The sequence below is a fragment of the Chiloscyllium punctatum genome, chromosome 40 (genome assembly GCF_047496795.1).
Source record: "Chiloscyllium punctatum isolate Juve2018m chromosome 40, sChiPun1.3, whole genome shotgun sequence".
NCBI classification, from domain to species: Eukaryota; Metazoa; Chordata; class Chondrichthyes; order Orectolobiformes; family Hemiscylliidae; genus Chiloscyllium; species Chiloscyllium punctatum.
Window position 1 is genome coordinate 36,153,140 of NC_092778.1, and position 22,745 is coordinate 36,175,884.

The 22,745-nt window shown below is 40.3% G+C and overlaps 1 protein-coding gene across 2 annotated transcripts in view; it reads right to left on the reverse strand.

Moving 5' to 3' along the window:
- Window positions 1-13,755, reverse strand: part of alkbh5 (alkB homolog 5, RNA demethylase) — a 35,379-nt gene extending 21,624 nt beyond the window's left edge. The window contains exon 1 of one of the 2 annotated variants that reach the window (XM_072559556.1): window positions 12,646-13,755. In XM_072559556.1, the coding sequence (XP_072415657.1) occupies window positions 12,646-13,382 (737 nt within the window). In that variant the 5' untranslated portion in view covers window positions 13,383-13,755. The remainder of the gene's footprint in view (window positions 1-12,645) is intronic. The other variant, XM_072559555.1, reaches the window with a different exon arrangement.
- Window positions 13,756-22,745: the final 8,990 nt, after the last annotated feature.

Consider the following 22,745-nt stretch of genomic DNA (forward strand, 5'->3'; position numbering starts at 1 on the left):
CTTTGGAGACCAAAAGTGGAGGAGCATACATAGAGAGTTGCAGGTAATCAGAAGTAGGGGGTGAAGCAGCTCCTGAAGGATTTTGGAAATAATGAGAATTATAAAATCCCAGGCAATGCTGAACTGGCAGCCAATACGGGTCAGCAAGCATTGGGATTGAATAAATGGGACTTGATGCAGAGCTTTGGGTTACAAGTTTGCAAAGGATAGAACGTTTGCACATGCAGTCAACTTGTGGAGGGAAAGGTGTGGATGAGGGTTCCAGTAACAGATCGGTACAGACAGGGTCAGGAAATGCTAGAGATTAAAATAAGCGATCCTAATGATGGTGAGGATCTGCGGCCAGTAATTTATTGTTCATGCTTGATGCTATATTTGTACTGTCTGGTTTAAGCTCAGACAAGCTGCCAGTCAGACAGATTAATTATCTGACAAGGGAACAAAGTTTGTGGCAAGACAGACAATGGCTGTGTCTTCCCAATATTTTAGGTGGTAGAAATTTCTGCACATCCAATAAAGAATGCTAAAACAAGATGAGCGAATTTAACGACAATTGGGCTATCAAGAGGGTCAAAATAGAGTAGAGCACAGGACCATTAATACATCTCGAAACAAACATTTTTTGGAGAATATCAAGAAGAGGTATAATGTAGATAAGAATAGAAGAACAAGGATAGATAGTTGAAGGACAGGAAGAGTGATGCATGAGTGAAAATAAAAAGACAATTTTCTCTAACTTGAGAAAGTGGATTGAAACCTGATAAATGAAATCCAACTCAGCTGGTTAACAGAGGGACAGAGGTGAATGGCATTGCCCACAGCATTTCATAAGGTGACAAGTTCAGAAAGATGAGGAGACTTGATTTAACAGGGTTACTATCACATCGGATATCATTTTTGACTTTGCTAAAAGCAATCTTGATATCGTGATAGGGCTACAAACAGAATACGGGAAAAAGATGGGATACAGTTTCAGGAGACATTTTGAAAAACAAAAAAAAGAGGAAAGTGTGATGACAGCTGTTTAGTAGTGGTTGGGGGGCAGGATGTGACATATTTTAGAGGGGTAAGGATATCACAAGAAAAAATAATTTTAAAAATTAGTGTTTGACCTTCTTGATTACTGCTTCATGGTAATCTGTTAAAAGGGTGTTACATGGGGAGAAAACAATGGATGCCAACACCACAGAAACGTTATATAGAGGAATCAGCTCAAACATTTTATAAAAGTTACAAAATTTTATATTTCACAATCTATAGTAAGCTGGCATGAATTTGTACCCCCCAAAAAAAAGAGAGACATTAGATGTGCACTCAAGATTGCTGTTATACTGTCAATCCCTGTTTTCTAAAGATTTTTCATGTTAAGTGTGTTGCCACAAAGTATTTTCAATATTTATGTTCTTCAAATAAAACTATAGTACACTACAGAATAACCCAGCCCATCAAAAACTACATAAGGTTTATACAACCCTGTCTAATCTCAGTCATTGCTTGCAATATGGAGTGAACCTATTTCAGAACAAAATATACACTGTCAATTTTAGCACTGGTCACAACTCGTAACTACTCTGCATCAAGGCCTCAGATCTAAGTTGAAAGAACACTTATCTATTGCACTCTTATGTTGAACCATTATAAATTAGCAAGTAGCACAAGTCTCCTGACTACAGTTTAATTCTAAAATGTTCAAAATGTGAATGATGTAGAAACAAAAAGGTAGATGGAAAATAGCATCTGCTTTACTCCGGTGATTCCTAAACTGGATGTTTTGTTCCTCGTGCAAAAACATTAACTTTGGGACTTGCAGCTGTGCCACATAAGAGAGCATGAGCCAGGCTAATATTGCAGGAAGTCAAAAATTCCAAATGGCAAGTTCTTAGCTGAATGACTATGTCACTGCTACAACATGTTAAATCTTGACAGAAAACGTAAAGTTACATCACCCCATAATTGCTGTAAAAGTAGAGTACACTGTATTGCTAATGGTACATGACCTTGGAGAAAGGTTATACTATTTGAATCATGTTTCATTTTTCAAGACAGACTGTTTTTTGGGGCTTGTAAATAAACATGCTAACCCGCACTGAAATGCCATTTTTCCTGTGCAGAGTGTAACAATTACAAATTGCGGTCAACCTGCCTTCCTAACAATAGTAATACAACCTGTTCAAGAACAGCAGAACTGGATAAGCTGGCAAAAAAAAACAGGCTTTCAGAATCATCAGGAATTTCATTGTTTTGCTTATTTTAAAGAAAATTGTAATTATCACAATGAAGTTACATTTTATACACAATTTCAGAACAAGTATACTTTACAACAGTACTCCCCACAACAAACACTTATAACAACACCATGTTACCTCAAGGAAGTGACCATTCTCAGTGCATTCAACTGAACAACATACACAAACAAGGTGGGTCACATTGGGGAATACTTATCTGGGAGGAACTGAAATTCCTAATATATTGCAACACCAAGTGTCATACAGCCTCTTGACAAAAAAAACACACACATGAATTAGAGATGGGTAAAGAATTGCCAACACAATTAAGAACTTATTTAAAATCTCTTTGGGATAACTTCCTGGAACAAGTATTTAAACAATTTCAGATGAAGAAACAAGGAGATAGAGAACAGGATAGGAGTTTGAAGTTGGTCCCTTAAATTTAGACTGGTACCAAATTACCCTACTACCACTCACTCACTCCATCTAGCTTTCGGGGGAAAAAAAAGTATGTGTCTGGAGTTCAGACTGACCCAAGAAAAATCAGTATAAGTATGATGCAAGAGAGCTGCAGACAGAAGTTGAGATTAGACTCACTTGGCACATTGCAGTTAGCAGAAACTTCCATTTTGGGGCACTATCGCTCAAAAAAAGGAATACTGGTCTGACAAAGCCTGAACAGTTAATTTCTTACCACCGCTTACCATGCAAAGCTGCTGACGTATTTCTCAATGAATAAGAGGGCTGCTTTGGTGACAAATGTTTTTGCTGTGCAGAATATAGAAAAACACAGTTTGTTCCAAGTGTTGCTCTTCTGGCAAAGTCATGAGACTATTGTTACATTGAGGGCAAGCTGCCATCATCATTAATAGCAAGAAACTCTGGAAGTTAGCTATTTTTAGATGTTGCTACAGTGGGTCAGTTCCCCAACATGCTCACCAGTGACAGAAATCAAATCTTTCAAGAGTTTGCCCCTTGGTAACTTCGAAGAGATACTAAATACCCCCAGTGTGGAAAGAGGAGTGATAATTACTCCATTTGCTACACCTCAATTGAATAAAAGATATGGAGAATTCCAGATTTAAGCCTGGTTTCAGCCAATCTAACAGTAAAGACACAAACTGTGGACACAAAGGTACAAAAAAAAGGAGTTAGGGCTAGGGTGTAGGTTATAATCCAGTAGTTCCTTTGTACACAAACAGGCCACTGTTCAGACTTAGACAGTAGCATGAGTGGCAGAGAGAAGATGGGGAAAGCTCTAATTAAATAAAGAGAGGACCATCACCCTGGAGCATCTGCACATTTCACATTCACTTAACACATGATTATATGTAAAATATTTAAATCTTTTTGTAAAAAGATATGAAATGTTGTCAACACTTCAGTAAGTTTGCATCTGTGGAGACAGAAACTGACTGAGTTGATGACCTCTCATCAGAACTGAAAAGCTTTTATACAAGCACAGAACCAGAGAAATGGAAGTAAACAGTGAGTGTAAGTTTGCCTGAAAGGATATTCCCTTGCTCACACTGGGATATCATTTTTCACAAGGTGACCAAAAGGATTAGAGTCTGTGGTATTAAGGCACAGAAGGTAGACATTCAGTCCAAATCCACGTCAAGATATTTATAGAACAGTGTGTTCCATTCCTCCACAATTTTCCTGTAGTCTTGCAGGTTTAGTTTATTCAAGTTCCGATGCTACATAAAAAGGTTCTCATGGTCCCCTTCTATATTTCTTGCTTAAAACCCTCCAGGTCCCTGTACCAACAGATAACAGAAACAGCTTTCCTCTATGTACATTATATGAACCTGTTAATTCTGTCCACCTTGGCGTTCTCCCCTGAACTTATGTTAAACAAGTAGTTTTGAACTGGAGGTTAATACTATTCATTAAACAGAACAGTTTTCTAACTAATGAGAGATGGTGGAGAACAGTCAAAAATCAATTCCAAGCTTGACAGATTATTTTCACCTGCTATTGTTTCACATTCCTCTCAGCAAGTGACTGATTAAAAGTAGCTTTAGCTGCGGGATTTTACTACAAAATTTTACCATTCAACAAAATGTGACTTAATAAAATTAAGCAGTGGTTTTCAAATTTTTCCATATGCCAAACTACCTTTCAATACCAACATCACCCCCCACCAAATGCTGACAAACTCCTGGGGATCTCTCAAATGCAGACTCACTTCTTGGACCATCCTTCAATCCAATTACAAAAGGCAATGTCAATTATCTAAATGGAAATCAAGACTGAGTATAGGAAGTGTTCTTCTGTTAATTTAAGAAATATAAAATACTTGTGCCTTCAAAACACAAAAGATAAGACGCCAGAATTTGAAACAACTTGCTCCAACATTCAGGATGCAATCCCAGAGACAGAAATGTGATTACTTTAAAATCGATTATATTCAAAAATCCTGAGACTGAAATAATTATAATTTATTTGGAGAATTACAAAGTTGAAATGCAGTCAATACAAAAAAAACTGAATGCTTAGTGTCAGATCATACAACATTTCTGACTCGAACTAGTGCTTGAATACATTTTGCACTCGATGTAACAAATTAAAAGTCTAATTAGTTTCAGTCAAGTCAATGAAACAAATCTTTAAACAAATATTTTAAGATAGTAAAACCAAAAAAAAGTTATCAAAATAGCTCCTGAATGGATAAACTACACTTGCTAACACTTTTCAGCATTTTCACTTAAGTGACAATACCTAAAATAGATACAATCAGCAAAAAATCAAAATCAAATCCGTGTCAACCACAAACAATGGTGTATGCTTACCCGTTGCACAGAATTTAAAGAAATGCTGCAGTGTGCTTCGCATAGCGAAGAGAAATGAAATAAAGATCTAGGACACGTGATAGGAGACTCTTATTTTATATAGAAGTTTGAGAGACTGGAATTTACATGAGAGAAGTACTAGGAAGCTAGACCATGATAATGTTTGAGAATAGGTTACAGAGGTAGTTGAAACAGCAATGAATAAAAAGGATACAGGAGAATGGGATTGGAATATGGAATGAGGAACATCGATTATATGGAAGATATTCACATTTACCAAACAAACAGTTTGTGGATATTACAGCTTCAAAGTAATTTTCAAAGCAGAGCAGGTACTTAAAGATTTTTTAATAGTGGGGAGGGCAAAAGGGAAGACTGAATAAAGTCACTAAGACAGGGTACTAAGTTTTTTTAAAAATGGAGCAATGGTAGTTGAAAGGAAAAGGTATAGTATATAAAAGGCACAGTATACTGTATAAAGGTATTGGAGAGAATGAGGCGGTCTGCTGCTGAAATCTACATCTAATGGTATGGTAGAGTTGGAGGACAACAGTGTGGATTTCAAATTGCCAAAAACAAAGTCCTGGAACGGGACTTGAGCCAGGAGCCTTATGACTCAGGAGGCGAGAGCTGACCTAAACCAAATAAAATAGGGTAGGATTGCACAGAAATGTCAAACTTCAGAAAAGAATATTAAAGTAGTTTCAGTGAGTTACAAGGATCTAGAGAACTGAATGAAAATTGATGAGAATAGACAGTACCCAGAAGGGGGCAAACCAGAAATCTGGAATTTTTGAAATCTGTAAAAGATGGAAGCAGGTGAAAAGGGCATTTGTAGGTATAAATACTATATTGGCAAATGAAATGAGATGTTACAAGTTAAATTGGTATAAAAATTGAAGGCAGTCACCAAGCTGAGTATGTATGTCAACACAGCTGACAAAATGAAGCCAGTGCCAGTAGGAAATAAAAAGACTGAAATCACAAATGTTAGATTGAACCATAAACTTATTTTTGTCAACACCTAAGACTAGGTGTCAGACTGATAACTGATGAGTGCAATAAAAGCAATAAAGTTAATGGCTTCAGTGAAAAAGGAATGTTGATAAGATTATCAGCAAACAAGAAAACTTGCAGATATCAAAGGATAACATGTAAATTGTTAGTAGGAGGGAGACAGGGATGGAGCTTTGAGATCCACAAATAACTTTGCAGGCTTAGAGAGCAATGGATATGGGTCTACGTTTTTGTAGATGGAGTTCAGGAAAGGGAGAAAGGCAAGGCAAGTTTACATGCATGCAAAAGTCAATGTGGGGATTCAGTATGTGAACCAAAGTAGGACAAGGGAGGCACTGAAATGTATATGTGGCTTATGGGTAAGGAGCATCTTGAAGGCAAGGCAAGAACAGTGAAGAATGAAAGTGACCAAAACTGGGTCGTGGTGCAATCCAAAATAAATCTAGAACTTCCACACCAATTTCAAAAGATTGCACAATAGCCAGTGAATTGAAATATTGATTTGTAAATACTATTTGTAACTAGTTACCTTGAACCGATAGTATGATGTTTTAACTTGCTATTAAGCCAACTCTGTGGATCAAAGATTTCAGAGGAGCAATGGAAAATTGTTGAGATTGTATTACAAAAGATATTTTCTCCAGAATTGGAAATACACACATGGTCAATGCCTCTTTTATACGCATTTGAATAAATAAAATGGGGTATCGTGGATTTAAGATCTTTGACAACTGCCACACAGTGCAGCTAAGACAGAAAAATACTCAAATTCTAGACCTCCACTTAAGTAGATCAATTCTATTTAACAATCAGCAGGACCGTGGAAACAAATAGCTCCCACTCATTCTCGACTTGCAGATTAACTCTGCTGCTTCAAAACTTTGATGCAGGTATTGAGATTGGGAGTTAAATATTGTTTCTCCATTGTTCACATAGTACTTACACCCCACACACAGACTTTTCAGCCAAACAGCTCTACGCTGGTGTTTATGCTACACTCGTCTCTTTTCATGCTTAACATCCAATATGTTAACTTGTTCTTTACTCACTTTTCTAGGTTCCACTTTAACTAGGCACCTCAACAATCCCATGTGGTAAAGAATCCTGCATTCTCATGATTCTCTGGATAAAAAAAGTTCCTCATGAATTTTCTAACAGACTTCCATCAATTCACTCTTCTGAAAGGAGGTGGCTGAGAAAACAATCCCAGTTTGTTCAACCATTCTCTGAGATGGTACACCTCAGTGGTGATATAATTCCAGGAATTTTCTTCTAAAATGAGAACTCTCCATCTCTTTTTTGCACTCCTCTTTATTGAGTGCCAACCCCATTTTGGAGTAGTCTATAAATTTTGAAACTGTACTTCAAACTTGAGTTCAAATTGCTCATGCATTGAATGACAAATTGTTCCAGCATTGATTCACCAAAGCCCATTTCTCACCTTTTTTTCAAATCTGAGCAAAGTGTACCAAGAGCCTCCGCTGTTTGTTATTTTTATTTTGAAGTCTGAAATTCTATTATGATACATGCCTGGCTCTAAACATTTGAAATTAGTCAGGAGTCTACTACTACCTCACCTGATTGTATATACATATATTGTGATACTTGTCACAAATTAACAATTTTGTACCTATTAATAGGTCCTAAAATAATAAAAACTACAAGTTATGAGGATTTTTTTACAAGTTACATGAAATAAGCATTTGCGAAACACCACAATGAGCAAGGTCTTCAAGTAATAACCAACGAAAGACTTTAAAAAAATTTCACAGGATGTGCTGTCATTGGCTGGGCCAAAGTCAGAAGTCACACGACACCAGATTGTCATCCAATCGGTTTATTTGAAATCACAAGCTTTTGAAGTGCAGTCCCTGCCTCAGGTGCAAAGAAATAGCTCAGTTCCAAAAGCTTGTGATTTAAAAAAAAACAGGTTGGACTATAACCTGGTATCGTGTGACTTCTGACATTGTCCACCCCAGTCCAACATCAGCACCTCCACATCACTGGCTAGTAATTGTTATCCATCCCTAATTGCCCAAATGCAGTTAAGAACCAATCTGCTGTGGTTCTGGAATCATATGTAGGTTAGATCAGGAAAGTTCCTGTCTTTCTTCCTTGAAGACACTAATGAACCATTAAAGCAAAAGATTAAGAAAAGAGCCTGCATCCTGATGTCTACCAGTCCCTTTCTTCCAGCATTCACTGGACAATAGAGGATAAGATTCCTAAGCTACATCCCACTAGCTACCTAAGAAGCGGCACTCCAAAAGCTTGTACTTACAAACAAATGTGTTCGACTATAACCTGGTGTTGTGACTTTTAGCTTTGTCCAACCCAGTCCAACTGATGTTTATATAGGGTTGTAAGGTTTGAAATATCAAGTTACTGCATCTCAGTTAGTGTTCTTTAACCTGAACACTTTATTTGTTTAAGATTTCCAGAATCCAAAGTGCTTTGCTTTTTGCTCTAAGTATGTGGAAGCTAATATTAAAGAAGATCTTCATGCCTCTGAGTGACAATGAACTCAAAAGGCAGAGTGCAGAAAACAGAGTTAATCATTTAAGGCCACTTACTTCTAAATATGATCTTTCATGTAGTAAAACATCCCAAGGTACTGCACAGGAGCATAACTGGCCAAAACCTGACAATTGAATCAAAGTATATGATAGAAGACAAAACTCAGTTTGAGGTTTTGAAGATTTTAAAGGAGTGGTTAATGGAAGCATTGAAGAGCATTTGGTTTAAGGGACTGAAGCCAACAGCAGGATGAAATGGAGATTGAGGGAAATGCACAACAGTCCAGAGTTGTTTGAATGTGGAATGCGAATATGGAATGAGGACAAAATGAAGTTTTTTAAAACGAGGACGCAATTTTTGCAAAATTAAAAAAGGTGCCATGGACTGGGAATTCAATTAATTCATGGAAAGGGACCAGTGTCACAAACTTCAAGACATCTCAAATAGGAATGAAGTTGACCATTTTCCCAAAATACTTTTCCACTTCAATTTACCACATTTCTACAGCAATTTTAAGTAGGTCAGCGAAATATCTCTGCACCAAACAGGTCAGTTAAAATTTCTAGTGTGAAATTTTTCCGGAAATTTCAAAGTGGCTAGCGCCCTCAATAAATACTGTCTGACCTACTCGCCATGTTTGTTGGTTTTATTTCAACTCTCCAGAAGGTCATAAAATGCATTCCCCACCCCATTTCCCAAGTATCAGTGAATTCAGCCTAAAGTGGCTTGTTAGCACACTGAACATATCCAATAAAACTCAGTAGATCATTACTGTATTCATGCAATTACATTGCATTAGCTATTGAAATGTTTAATATATTTGAATATAGTAAATGTGCAGGAATACAAATTTTAATAGATTATATGCACTTTAATAAAGCTGCTCAAGGACATGTTGAAATATGTCTTTTTGTCATACAATGTAATACATATCTCCCAAACATATCAAAGAATTGAATTTCCAGAACACACACTAGCTCCTATTGCAGGGATCTGCGTGGTGGTGTGCAGAAAGGGGAAGAAAAGGTAATACACAAAGAACAGATGGCTGTCTTACTGAATTGGACTTCCTGGTGATGGGCACATGTGCACAGAAAAATCAAAGCAGGAACAACTGCGTGGATGGAAATTCCAAGTCACCCCACCCTCTCAGCAGGAAGTGCTTCCTGCAGCCCGTAGACAGAAGAGATTTCTGGGTTGGACACATGAGAATGGCTGGCTATAACTAGCTTCAGCATCATCCAGATTAGCTAGCAACAGAAATAAAACAGACAGACAATGCCAATGAGTTTCAAACATATTCCACATCAAACAATAAATTTGTCTGAGGCGGTGGCGGAGTACAAAAGTCCAACCCCACCACCATTTCAGAACAGGCACTGCACCACACTTGAACATTACTCCATTACTTGGTGCTATACAAGCTGATGGCTTACAGATGCCAATCTACAATTCTGCACATTACAGGAACATGAGTGGCCATTTAGCCCTTGAGCTGGTTCCACCATTCAATAAAATCATGGCCTAACTCCACATATCTACAGTTGGACCATGTTCCTGAAAATCTTTGCTTAACAAAAATGTATCCATTTCAGATTTAAATGAAACTGAACCTGCATCCTTTATTGTGAAGAGAATTCCATCCTGTGCATGAAGAAGTGCTTGCTAACATCCCTCCTGAACAGTCTGTCTCCAATCCTTAGATTATGCTCCCTAGTTTTAGAATCCCCAATCAGCGGAAATAATTTCTCATTATCTAGCCTGTATCATTTCATACCTTGAAAAAGATTCTTGATCATTATGGCTGTCAGAAATCTGTTTAAATTCCTGTTATCTGTACCCAACTTCAAGAAAATGTTGGAAATCTACAGCTAAGTCAAGTGAGAGGGTGGGTGGGAACTTAGAATTTCTGATTTCCAGCACTGACTATTTTATGTCAGTATCAAGTCCTAAATTTGAAGGGCTGAGTGGAATAAATATTTTATCTATATGGAAGGAATATGAAGAGGACAACCAAAGTCTCCTGGTTTGAGGTAATCCCACTCAAAGGTCTACATATGGACTGTAAAAGTAATGCATGCAAATTCCTCTTTCAGCATAGTTCTAACTGGCTTCAAAAAAGGTGCCAAATCACAATAGGAACAAGACAAGAGTAATAATGAATCACCTAAATTACTTTTCCTTGTGAGCTCAGTATCAATGACGAGCATGAGAATTGGTAATGCAAGGTATTGTCTCTACTTAACAGACCAGGAGTACAATGATAAAATAAACATTAGCCAATACCACAACTGACAGCAAACCAGGAACTTATGTCTGTTTAAAGCTTCTGTATTAAGTGGATGTAATTACCAATGAAGGGACGTGGGTAAAGTATAACAATCTAGGAATTGATTGTGACAGTCAACTAATTAATATATGTTTAAATGTTGCTGGCCTTCAGAAGCCATTCAAAATTTCCTTTAGAGCTGTAAAAGAGGTGCCTTACCATATAGTGTCATACACCACTAGCTACCTATATATAAATGTTGCTCATTACAAAGATTGATGTACAGAAAAATTATATTTGATAGATATAATCCTAATCTCATTTCAAAATTCATAAGCTACAGGCTTCAATAGAAAAAAAAAGGTTTTAAAAACAAAAAAATTAGGATGCAGTCTATTCAAATAATTACATCCTGGAATGAGTCATTTCTCGGACTATGGTTCAGTCCAAGTTAGTCTCAAAACGTTCTGAAAAACAGCATTTAATGAAATACTCTCATCTAGCCACTAAAGCTTTTAAGGAATTGTGAATAGTTACATTTAGCAGCTAAGTACTTTATAACAAGAAAAATACACAAGAGTTGATAAGAATACATTAAACAATAAACATCTTTAATATAAAGACTGCAGAATTTAATCAAAAGATGCAAAATTGAGAACTATAGGGAATCTAATCTAACAATGCCTTGAACATTATTGGAAATGTTGAATCTGAATAAACCTACTAAACTGAAAAGTTTAGACAGAAAATAAAGCCTTCTTATTCTGTCAAGAAAATCCCCATTTCAGGAGGCTGGATTTAATAATTGGCAAACTAACCAGAAGAGAATGTTTTTAAGATTAGATTGGATTCCCTACAGCATAAAACAGGCCCTTCGGCCCAACTAGTCCACACTGACCCTCTGAAGAATAATCCACCCATTTCTCTCAGACTAATTGTTTCAGAGTCAGATGTACAGCACAGAAACAGACCCTTTGGTCCAACCTATTTATGCCAACCAGATATCCCAACCCAATCTAGTCTACACCTGCCAGCACCCAGTCCATATCCATCCAAACCCTTCCTATTCTCTCTTTGACTCAATCTGGAATACATAAAAACATACTTGACCTAGATTTAAAAGGGACTTAGATACATAAATACATGCTTTACATGGTCAGAGAACATCCCATAGCACTTTAAATAGCAGAAGCAGGGTGCTCAGCTCCTTGAGCCTTTGGTGTCTGATTCAATAAGATCATTGCTGATCTGTAACTGAACAATTTGCAAGAATCTCAGTCTCAGATTTCAAATTATCAAGATTGCATTGGTTAACAGCAGAAATAAGCTCCACCAGCTTCTCTCCCGAGTGGCCTACTCTTGGGTCATTCCAGTGTCCTAACCAATATAAAAAAGGTCACTACAATGTATCAACATCATTAAAATCCATACACTACATCAGCTGTCTCTCAACATTCAATTAGATTTTATTAGATAAGATATATCTTTACAAATCCAAAAGAATTCAGCCAGTGATAAAATAAGCATCATAGAATAAATGGGAAAGGGGAAGGAGTCAGATAAATTACAAACTAATTTCAAAACGCGTCGTTCTGTTATCTTAAGAATAAGAGCCCTAATTTGAAGTCCTAAATCTTCCTACTAGGAAGCAGCCAAAAATCTACGCTATAAAAATTGGATCGTTTTTGGCACAAAGGATAGCGTTGACATCTTTCTCACTTACTCCCACCCCTCCAACGACGGCAAAGACTGTCGGAACTTTGTGAAAATTAAACGATTGAAACGCATTAGAACAGCCACATATCCATTTGCCACTTACCTAAGCACAGTGACACTCCCTCTCCGGACAGGTAAATAGTAAACCGGCTCCGATACCCGAATGGGCTTAAATTGGAACTTGCAGCCGAAACAGAGTGCCGAGTCGCTGAAGAAGGAAACGGAAACGATGGGCCTTTCGAAAATGTGGATGGGATCCACGTGGGAGACGATGCAGCCACCCGGCTGATAGTCATTGATGACGGCACTATTGACGAAGCCTTCAGGGATAATCCGGTGATCCACCAGTTTCTTGATGACCAGGTCGTGGACCCACTCAGGGATGTCGTCCACGTCTCCCTTGGGATACAGGCGCTCCTGGCCAGGTCCTCGCTTTTCCAACTGCGAGCCGTAGGTGTAGCCTTCCCCGAAGAAGTATTTGTTCCGCAAAGGGGCTCTGTCCACCGTGTGGTCGCGGTAAATACCCTTCTCGGCCCGGGAAACCACGTCGTCGATTTGTGTCTCGATCTGGGTACACTGGTCGGCAGTGAAAAGCCGCACCTGGCGGATACCCTGCTTCACGCGCCGGGCTTCTCCTTGCCGTTCGTCGTCGTAGTCGCTATGGTATTTGCTGTGCTCGTATTCGTCGGCGCCGCCGCAAAGTCCTGGCAGGCCGGCCTCCCCCGCCTCCGCCTCGAGTTTCCGCTTGCGGCCATTGTAAGGCGCCGATATCACCCGCTGCTTTTCGCGGTGAGGCGACTGAAGCTTCTCCCTCAAGTCTGCGTAGCCACCCGCCGCCATCTTGGCCGGTGAAGGGGCGGGGTTAATAAGCAAGGGGCGGGGTTAGAGAATGAGGGGCAAGTAATTGTCAACAATGAGCCACTGAGCATGCTCTCCACGACGCGCGTTCAGTTCCAGGCTCTAGTTTCGTTGCGCATGCTCAACAGCGACTGGACGATAACGAACGCAGCTCAAGTATTTAAAAACCTTAATAAATGATTCATCTTCCGTCAGCCTTCTCTGAAGAAGCAGTACGCAACCATCGCCTGAGAAAAGTACAAGTCGCTGTTCTTTGTGGATGATCTTTACAATGACTATCGTCCACCAACGCTCTCCCGTACAGCCTACAGTTGCCTCCCAGCACGCTATCGCGTCATCGTAACCTCATGCCGGATGTTCCGCCCACTGATGGCTGTGATTGGTTCAAAGCCGCGTTTTGGGCAGCAAGAGGTGCTATACCCGAAGTCTAAAGGCGCTTCCGCCTGTCAATCAGGAGCATTAATGAACGTTGACCACCGATCTGGTGGGACTGTTATTGGGCTTCATTGGTCGCCGTTCGCTGCCCTTGCTTTTGCCTGTAAAACGATCCAGGCTGAGAATGATATTTATTTATTTCAGGTTGATTTACTACCAGCTGTTTATAAGTGGGAGGTGAGGAGGGTGGATGCTCCTTGTATCGCAATGTAAATAACGAATTTCGCTCCAAGCGCAGAGAAAACTTCTAGAAAAGCAGTACGTGACGCGAGCGCTAGCTCCAACCTCAGGTCAGAGGTTAGACTAATCATTACCCCATGGTAAAGATTTATCCAATTACCAACTTTCTGCAATTCCATTTACCATTATATAACATTCCCAACTGGGCTAAGTTTTTAAACATTCACAACATGTCTTTATAATAAAATAAACACAAATTTGTGGTTTTCTTGTGGGGTAATGGTAATGACATTACCCCTGGAACAGGAGACCTAGATTCACATCAGAACAAGTTGGTTGAAAAAAATACATACTACTTCTTTCACCGGATGCATGAGCTCAACAATGATACACAGCTCCTGAGTCCTCAGGTCTCCCTCAGGACTTTTACCAGAACCAAATCAATGTCTGGAACATGGTTGACTCGGCTTGGATTTCCTCGCCATCAGGGTTATTGCCGGAGAGCTGCTCAGTAATCCCCACCTCTGTCATCACAGGTTCGAGTGGCTGGCAGAGGGTTGGGCAATGGCCACAGGGACCTGCTGGGTGGCAGAGGCCTGGATTGAGTGCTGCTGCAGGAATTGGCAAGCAGGGCAGCTGATGTCATCCATTGTTTAAAAATGACTGTACTCAGACTTGATGTTGTACATCAGTTGAAGGATGCTCTGGCATATGGAGGAATCTCACCTGTGTATATCCCTGCTTGGATGGAATTTCACATCAGTCCCAAGGTGCTGAACTTTCCTTAGGAACCTGTGCCCCATAATCTGAGCTGCCTCTTGAGTATGCGTAGTGTGTTTCTTTGCCTTTGCATTAAGAGCCTTTTTGTGTACAAGCTGCTGCTGCACACCATCCATCTTGACTCCTTCATCTGCTGCCTGGACACTCCTGGGCAAATTTATTTGCTGATGGGCAGTGGAGATCCTCAGTGGAGGGCTCTTTATGCTGGAGCCCTCCAATTTTCCATTGTGCTGTTGCATAGAGTCCTTTATAATCGCAGATAGCAGTGGTTTCACAGACTCCCATTGTGGCACAATGGAATCCATGGACATTTGCATTTTTTTCAGTAAAAAGTGGTTTTGGCTGCACTTTCCTGATTTTTGGGCCTATGGTACAGATGGTTATGGGCAGATCAGAGGACCTCCTTGTGGATCTAGCCTGACCAGGCTAGCTGTAAGCAGGTGGGCATGATGGTGGTTTACAGTGCTTTATTTCCCCTTTCAGCTCCTTTTTTTTAAAGCAAAATTAGATTACTCACGGTGTGGAAACAGGCCCTTTGGCCCAACAAGTCCACACCAACCCACCGAAGTGCAACCCACCCAGACCCATTCCCCACATTTACCCTTTCACCTAACACTATGGGCAATTTAGCATGGCCAATTCACCTAACCTGCACATTTTTGGACTGTGGGAGGAAACCCACGCAGACACAGGGAGAACTCCACACAGACAGTTGCCTGAGGCGGGAATTGAACCCGGGGTCTGGTGCTGTGAGGCAGCAGTGCTAACCACTGTGCCATCGTGCCACCCATTAGTTCCTTTTGGCTCTCCCAATTGCTTTCACTCCGCTTACTGTGATCATTTCCATTGCCCCATAATGGGCTTTGCATGTAAATTTCTAATTGGCAGTACAAGTCATTATTGATTTTTAATAGTTAAAAACAAAAAAAGAAGTCAGTGATTTGGTGGTGGAAACCTCATTTGATTGTGATGCACTTCTGGATATACAAAAAGAAAAATACCTAGGTAATTGGTGAGAGGGGTGAGAAAGGGGCACTTGTGGTGCAGTGTCCCTATCTCTGGACCAAAGGTCTGGTTTCAAGTCTCATCAGTTCCTGAGGTGTGTAATAACATTTCTGAATAGGTTGATTTTTGAAAAAAGAATACACATGTCTAGCATGGGAGGCAATTCAGAGTATTGTGTCTGTACTGACATTACAATGTATCACTGATCAATCCTGCTGCTCTCTCCACATGTAAACATTCTCAGCTTCAAATAATTATGCAGTTTCTTTTCTCTGAGGACAGTCTTAGAATGAGGGCATGCCATTTAGGACTGAATTAAGGAAAGTTGAAATCTGGGGCATCAGCACTTAAGTTAGTTGCTAGATTGGAGTAGGTGATGTTTGTAGTGAACCATGAGGTCCCCATCAAGATGTGTGCTTGTAATAAGTTTGTATATTGTGAAGTAACTGTACATTTATTGAAAGAACAGCTACTAGGCATGTGCATAAGAAGCATTCATGAAGTCAGATAAGTTTCATCCATAAGATTCCAGAGATGTCCTTTCTTCCCATTTCTTGTATCTTCACCTGAGTGAAGTTCCAATCTTACAATGTGGTGGCAACAATGACCAGACCATTGGACCTAGAGGCAAGCAGAACAGAGTGCCTGAAGTAAAACTCAGTTTTACTCTAAGAGTATCTTACATCCATCCTTAGTTGCTCTTGAGAATGTGGTGGTGAGTTGCCTTCTTGAACTACAGAAGTTTATTTGATGTAGATAGACCTACAATGCTGTTAGGGAGAGAGTTCCAGGAATTTGAACCAGTGACACTAAAGGAACAGCAATACATTTTGAATCAGAATTGTGTGTGGTTTAAAAAGAAACTTGTGGTGGTGTTCCCATGTATATGCTTCCCTTGTTCCTTTATATGGTAGTGGTTGTGTGTTTGTAAGGTGCTGTCTTCAGAGCCTGAGTGAATGTCACTGTTCATCTTGTATATGGTACACATTGCTGCCATTGAATATCCATAAGATACAGAAGTTGAATTAAGCCAATTGGCCCATTAAGTCAGCTTCAGCATTTCATCATGGCTGATATGTGTTTCTTAACCCTATTCCTCTGCCTTTTCCCCGTAACCCTTGATCCCTTTACCAATCAGCTTATCTACCAGTCTTAAATACACTCAATAACTTGGACTTCACAGCGAATTCCCCAGATTAGTCACCTTCTGGCTGAAGAAATTCCTTCTCACCTTAGTTCTAAAGGGCCATCCCTTCAGTCTGAGGCTGTGCCCTCTGGTCCTAGTCTCTCTGACTAGCGGAAACATCATTTCCATGTGCACTCTATCAATGCCTTCAGTATTCTGTACGTTTCAATGAGATCCCCCTCATCCTTCTAATCTACACTCTGAGTACAGACCCAAAGCTTTTAATCGCTCCTCTTATGACACACTCTTCATTCCCAGGACAATTCTTGTAAAACTCATCTTGACCCCTCTGAGGCAAGGCAATTCTTCCTTTAACATGGAGCCCAAAATTGCTCACAATATTCCAAATGTGGTCTGATCAAAGCCTTATACAGCCTCAACAGTACATCTTTGTTCTTGTATTCTAGCCCTCTTGAAATGAATGTTAACATTGCATTTGCCTTCCTAACTACCATCTGAACCTGCATGTTAACCTTAAGAAATTCCTGAACTAGAACTCCCTAGTGCTTCAGATTTCTGAAGCCTTTCCCTGTCTACATGTATATTTTCTACCAAAGTGTACAATGTCACACTTTTCCACATTGTATTCCATTTGCCACTTCTTTGCGCACTCTCCTAGCCTGTCCAAGCTCTTTCATTACTCCACTAGTTATCAGTTGTCACACTTTTATCCCTACTCTTTACCTTCTGCTAGTCAGCCAAACATCTATCAATGCCAGTACCTTACCCCCAATGCCACGGTGTCTTATCCTATTTAGCTGCCTCCTGTGTAGCACCTTGTCAAGGCCTTTTGGAAATCCAAATATATCACTCCATTGATTCACCTTTGTCTAACCTGCTTGTTATCTCCTCAAAGAATCAAAACAGATGTGTCAGGCATGAGCTCCCCTTGATGAAGCTGTGCTGACTCGGCCCAATTTAGCATGCACTTCCAAGTACTCTGCAATCTCATCCTTAACAATGGACTCTAAAATATTACCAATAACTGAAATCAGGCTAACTGTACTATAATTTCCTGTCTTCTGCCTCCCTTCCTTCTTAAATAGGGGTGTTAGACTAGCCATTATCATGTCTTCTGGGACCCTGCTTGACTCTAGTAATTCTTGAAATATCAATACCAAAGCCTCTACAATCTCCTAAGCTATCTCCTTCAGAATTCTAGGTGTAGTCCATTTGGTCTGAGTGTTTTATCCACTTTCAAATCTTTCAGCTTCTCCTTCGTGATGGTCACTATACTCACCTCTGTCCTTCTGACTGTCTTGAAGTTCTGGTATGCTCCTGATGTCTTCCACTGTGAAAATGGATGCATTGTACCTATTCAGTTTCTTTGTTCCCTATTACTGCTTCTCCACTCTCATTTTCCAGCAGTCCAACGTCCATTATTGCAACTCCCTATATATCTAAAAAAACATTTTTACAGTACTCTTGTATTAGTGGTGGTAGATGTGAATGTTTGTGGATGTTGTGCTAATCAAGTGGCAGCTTTGTCTTGGATGGTGTCAAGCTTCTTGAGTGTTGTTAGAGTTGTATTATTCAGGCAAATGGGGAGTATTCTATCATATTCCTGACTTGTACTTTGTAGATTGTGGACAGACTTAGTAGAATCAAGACTTGAGTTCCTTGCTTCACGATTCCTAGCCTCTGACCTGCTGTTGAAGCTGCAGTATTTCATTTTTCTCTTATATGATAATCCCCCCGGAAGTTGATAATGGGGGACTCAGCAATGGTAATGCTATTGAATTTCAAAGGATTCCAGTAGCCGGTATGGGATTTTCCTGAGGTTCTGTGTCAGTGAGAGTTCTATATTATCTGTCACCTGCTAGAGGAACAGGAGAGTTAATTCCTGTGTCCAAATAATTATTCCTCAGTCAACATCAAATAATCAATTATCTGTTGCTGTTTGTGGGAGCTTGCTGTGTTCCATTTGGTTGCCACATTTCCCACATTCATTTCAAATTACCTTAATTGGCTGTCAGTTGCCTGCAGGCATCTGGTATATGAAGTGCAATAGGAATGCAACTTCTAAAAAATTTTGGATATCAAATGGTATTCTGAAGATAGTAAATTTCTGAGATTCATTGGTCAGGAGTACTGGCAAAATCCATCCTTGGCTTTTTTTTTTAGATTAGATTACTTACAATGTGGAAACAGGCCCTTCGGCCCAACAAGTCCACACCGCCCCGCCGAAGCGTAACCCACCCATACCCCTACATCTACATCTACCCCTTACCTAACACTACGGGCAATTTAGCATGGCCAATTCACCTGACCTGCACATCTTTGGACTGTGGGAGGAAACCGGAGCACCCGGAGGAAACCCACGCAGACACGGGGAGAACGTGCAAACTCCACACAGTCAGTCGCCTGAGGCGGGAATTGAACCCGGGTCTCCGGCGCTGCGAGGCAGCAGTGCTAACCACTGTGCCACCGTGCCGCCCACTTGGCTTTCCTCTTGGAGAAGAATTTATATCCTGTGCATTGGGGATTAAGTACCTCTAGTATTAGAATCTTGTGAGAGCATCACTTTAGGAAGCAGTTCAGTTGTCCTTCTTTAGTATGCATAGAATTGAACTACACCAGTCTGTGTGGTGATTTAAATGGCGAATGATGCTTAAGTTTTACCTGTATATGAATGCTGCACTTTCTGGGAAGGTCAATTGACAGATTTGCATTTTCACAGATATAAGATACCATTGCTGAAATTTCCTATGGTCTAATGTGTCTGTGTGCAAGTTGTTACAAATCTTGGTCTGAATCAAATTGAGTATTCTTAGATGCTTCTGCTGCCATGAGGTTTTGATAATTTTATGGACAGTCACAGTTTTGAGAGACGTACACACTGATGATCCTTGTATGCTCCTGTCTACCAGTAAGATATTTGTGGTTTCTATGCTTAATTGCTATTTCCATATTGCATTGTTAGTGTACAAATGTAGGATATTAGTGATACATTGTCTGCAATTAAGTTAGCAGTTAGACTTGTACACTTGATTTCCAATGATCCTGGTACATACTGTTCAGAATTCAGACTGGTAAGGTATTTTCACTAACTCCTGTGTTAATCTTTGTTTCGAGTGTGTATTTGAAACTTTTCTTTGAGCAAGTGTTTCTCGTAGAAAAAAGTTTTTAGTTGCAAGGTTTGTGAAGGTTTGTATCTCAGGTTGAGGTTTAGGGTGTTAGGTTTGCTCGCTGAGCTGTAGGTTTGATTATCCACGACCCTCTCTCCCTCGTAGCCCTACACACTGAGGAAAAAAACCACCATTTCGACTGGGACAACATATCTATCCTGGGACAGGCTAAGCAAAGACATGCCAGAGAATTCCTAGAGGCCTGGCACTCAAACCGCAACGCCATAAACAAACACATAGATCTAGATACCATCTATCAACCCCTCAGAAAACGAACAGGAAATGACATCACCACAAACCCCAGGAACCCCATCCAGGACAAACATACAAATAGAAAGCAGGAGGCAACAGCTTCGCTTCACTTGGAGGTCGCCACTGATGATGTTACCTAGCCAGGTAATGAAATGCCTGGATATCAAACCTACAGCTCAGCAAGCAAACCTACACCCTAAAGTTTTTAGTTATTTGACTTCTGTCCAATGTGTTACATCCACGTTATCAGGTTTAGCTCTGAAGGAGAGAATTAACCGCCACTTGGAGAGGCAAGGTTAGATCACTGATAGTCAGCATAGCTTTGTCAGAGGAAGGTCATACCTAACAAATGTGTTTACATTTTTCAAGAAGGTGACCAGGTCTGGAAATGAGGATAACGGAGTTGATGTAGTTTATAAATTTCAGCAAATTCTTTGACAAAGTCCCACATGGGGATAAAGAAGGTAAAAGCAGGGTAGCTTGGCACGTTGGATCCAAAATTTGATTTGTGGCAGCAGACAGGTGGTTTTGGTGGAAGGCTGTTTGTATGATAGAGTCCAGTGCCCAATGGTGTACCACACAGATCAGTGCTGGGTCTCTTATTGTTTGTAATGTACATACAGGTGGTCCACAATATACAATATACACCGTGGGCGGCACGGTGGCACAGTGGTTAGCACTGCTACCTCACAGCACCAGAGATCCGGGTTCAATTCCCGCCTCAGGCGACTCTCTGTGTGGAGTTTGCACGTTCTCCCCGTGTCTGCGTGGGTTTCCTCTGGGTGCTCCGGTTTCCTCCCACACTCCAAAGATGTGCAGGTCAGGTGAATTGGCCATGCTAAATTGCCCATAGTTAGGTAAGGGGTAGATGCGCTTCGGCGGGTGCGGTGTGGACTCGTTGGGCCGAAGGGCCTGTTTCCACACTGTAAAGTAATCTAATCTAATCTAAAAGTTGGACTTACGAATACTCATACTTATGAACAAGATCTCATACAGGAATGTATTAATATTAATTTTGTAGATCACAGAAGTGAATGCTTCCTCATATTCGATCTAGAAGCAAGTGTGAGGGGGATGATAAGTGAGTTTGCAGATGACATGAAGATTGGCCAGGTGGTTGACAGCACGGAAGGTATTAAGTTACAGGAGGATATAAATGGATTAGTCAGATGGGCATATCAGTGGCCGATGGAATTTAACCCTAATAAGTGTGAGGTTTGAAAGAAGTAACAAGCCATGGGAGTACTGGATAATTTGCAGAACACTAGAAAGCTGTGAGGAACAGAGGGATCTTGGGATTCTTGTTGACAGATCCCTGAAAGTGCGGAAGAGGTTAATAAGGTCATGAAGAAGGCAAATGGGACACATCTTTATCAGTCATGGCATATATTATAAGAGCAGGGAGGTCATGTTGGGAGCTATGAAGAACTTTAGTTAGGCCACAGCTGGAGTATTATGTGCAGTTCTGGTCACCAGACTATAAGAGGGATGTGATTGCACTGCAAGGGGTGTAGAGGAGATTCAATTGGATGTTGCCTGGGATGGAACAGTTTAGCTATGAAGACAGTTTAGGTAAGCTCAGCTAGTTGTCTTTAGAGCAAAGAACACTGACAGGGAACCGACTGAGGTAAGGTTATGACGGCCATGGACAGGGTGGATAGAAAGCAACCGTTCCCCTTAGTCTGTAAGAAGGGGACATAATTCTAAGGTGAAATGCAGAGGTTCAGGGGACTTGAAGAGTTTTTCACTCAGAGGGGGCTGGGAACTTGTACTCCCTGGGAGGAAGTGCAAGTGGAAAACCTCACAACCCTTGAAACGTACTTGGATGAATATTTGATGTGTCATAACATTCAAGGCTTTGGGCCATGTTTTGGAAAGTGGGACTAATGTAGTTTTAGAGTAGTATTTTCTGGTGCAGACTCAATGGGCCAAAGAGCTACTTTTGTACTTTGATTCTATGGAAACCCAATCCAATCCTGAATGAAAATTTTTCTACTCTGGGTCTTGACTGAAGTCTGTTTTAATATGAATTTTGTGTATCGGCTAATATTTGTATAGGTCTCTGACACATTCCATGCTGCTGTCGATACACATTTTTTTCTGGCTGGTTCTGCCTTTTGTGGTCTCTGGCTGCATCTTTGGAGTTAGATTTCATGCATAAGTGGGCCCAGTATAGTTTAGTATCGCACATCTTACACAGACCTTGAAATGCAGGACAGCTTTGTGGTAAGTGCAATTGACCATATTTGTCACACAGCTTAGTTTTTTTAGTAGTGTCTATGCTGTCAGGTACTGTTGTTCCAATGAAATGGCCTTGTATCTTCTGCCAGTATTGAATCGATGCTGTGATTTTTAAAAAATGAATTTTTAAAATTGAGA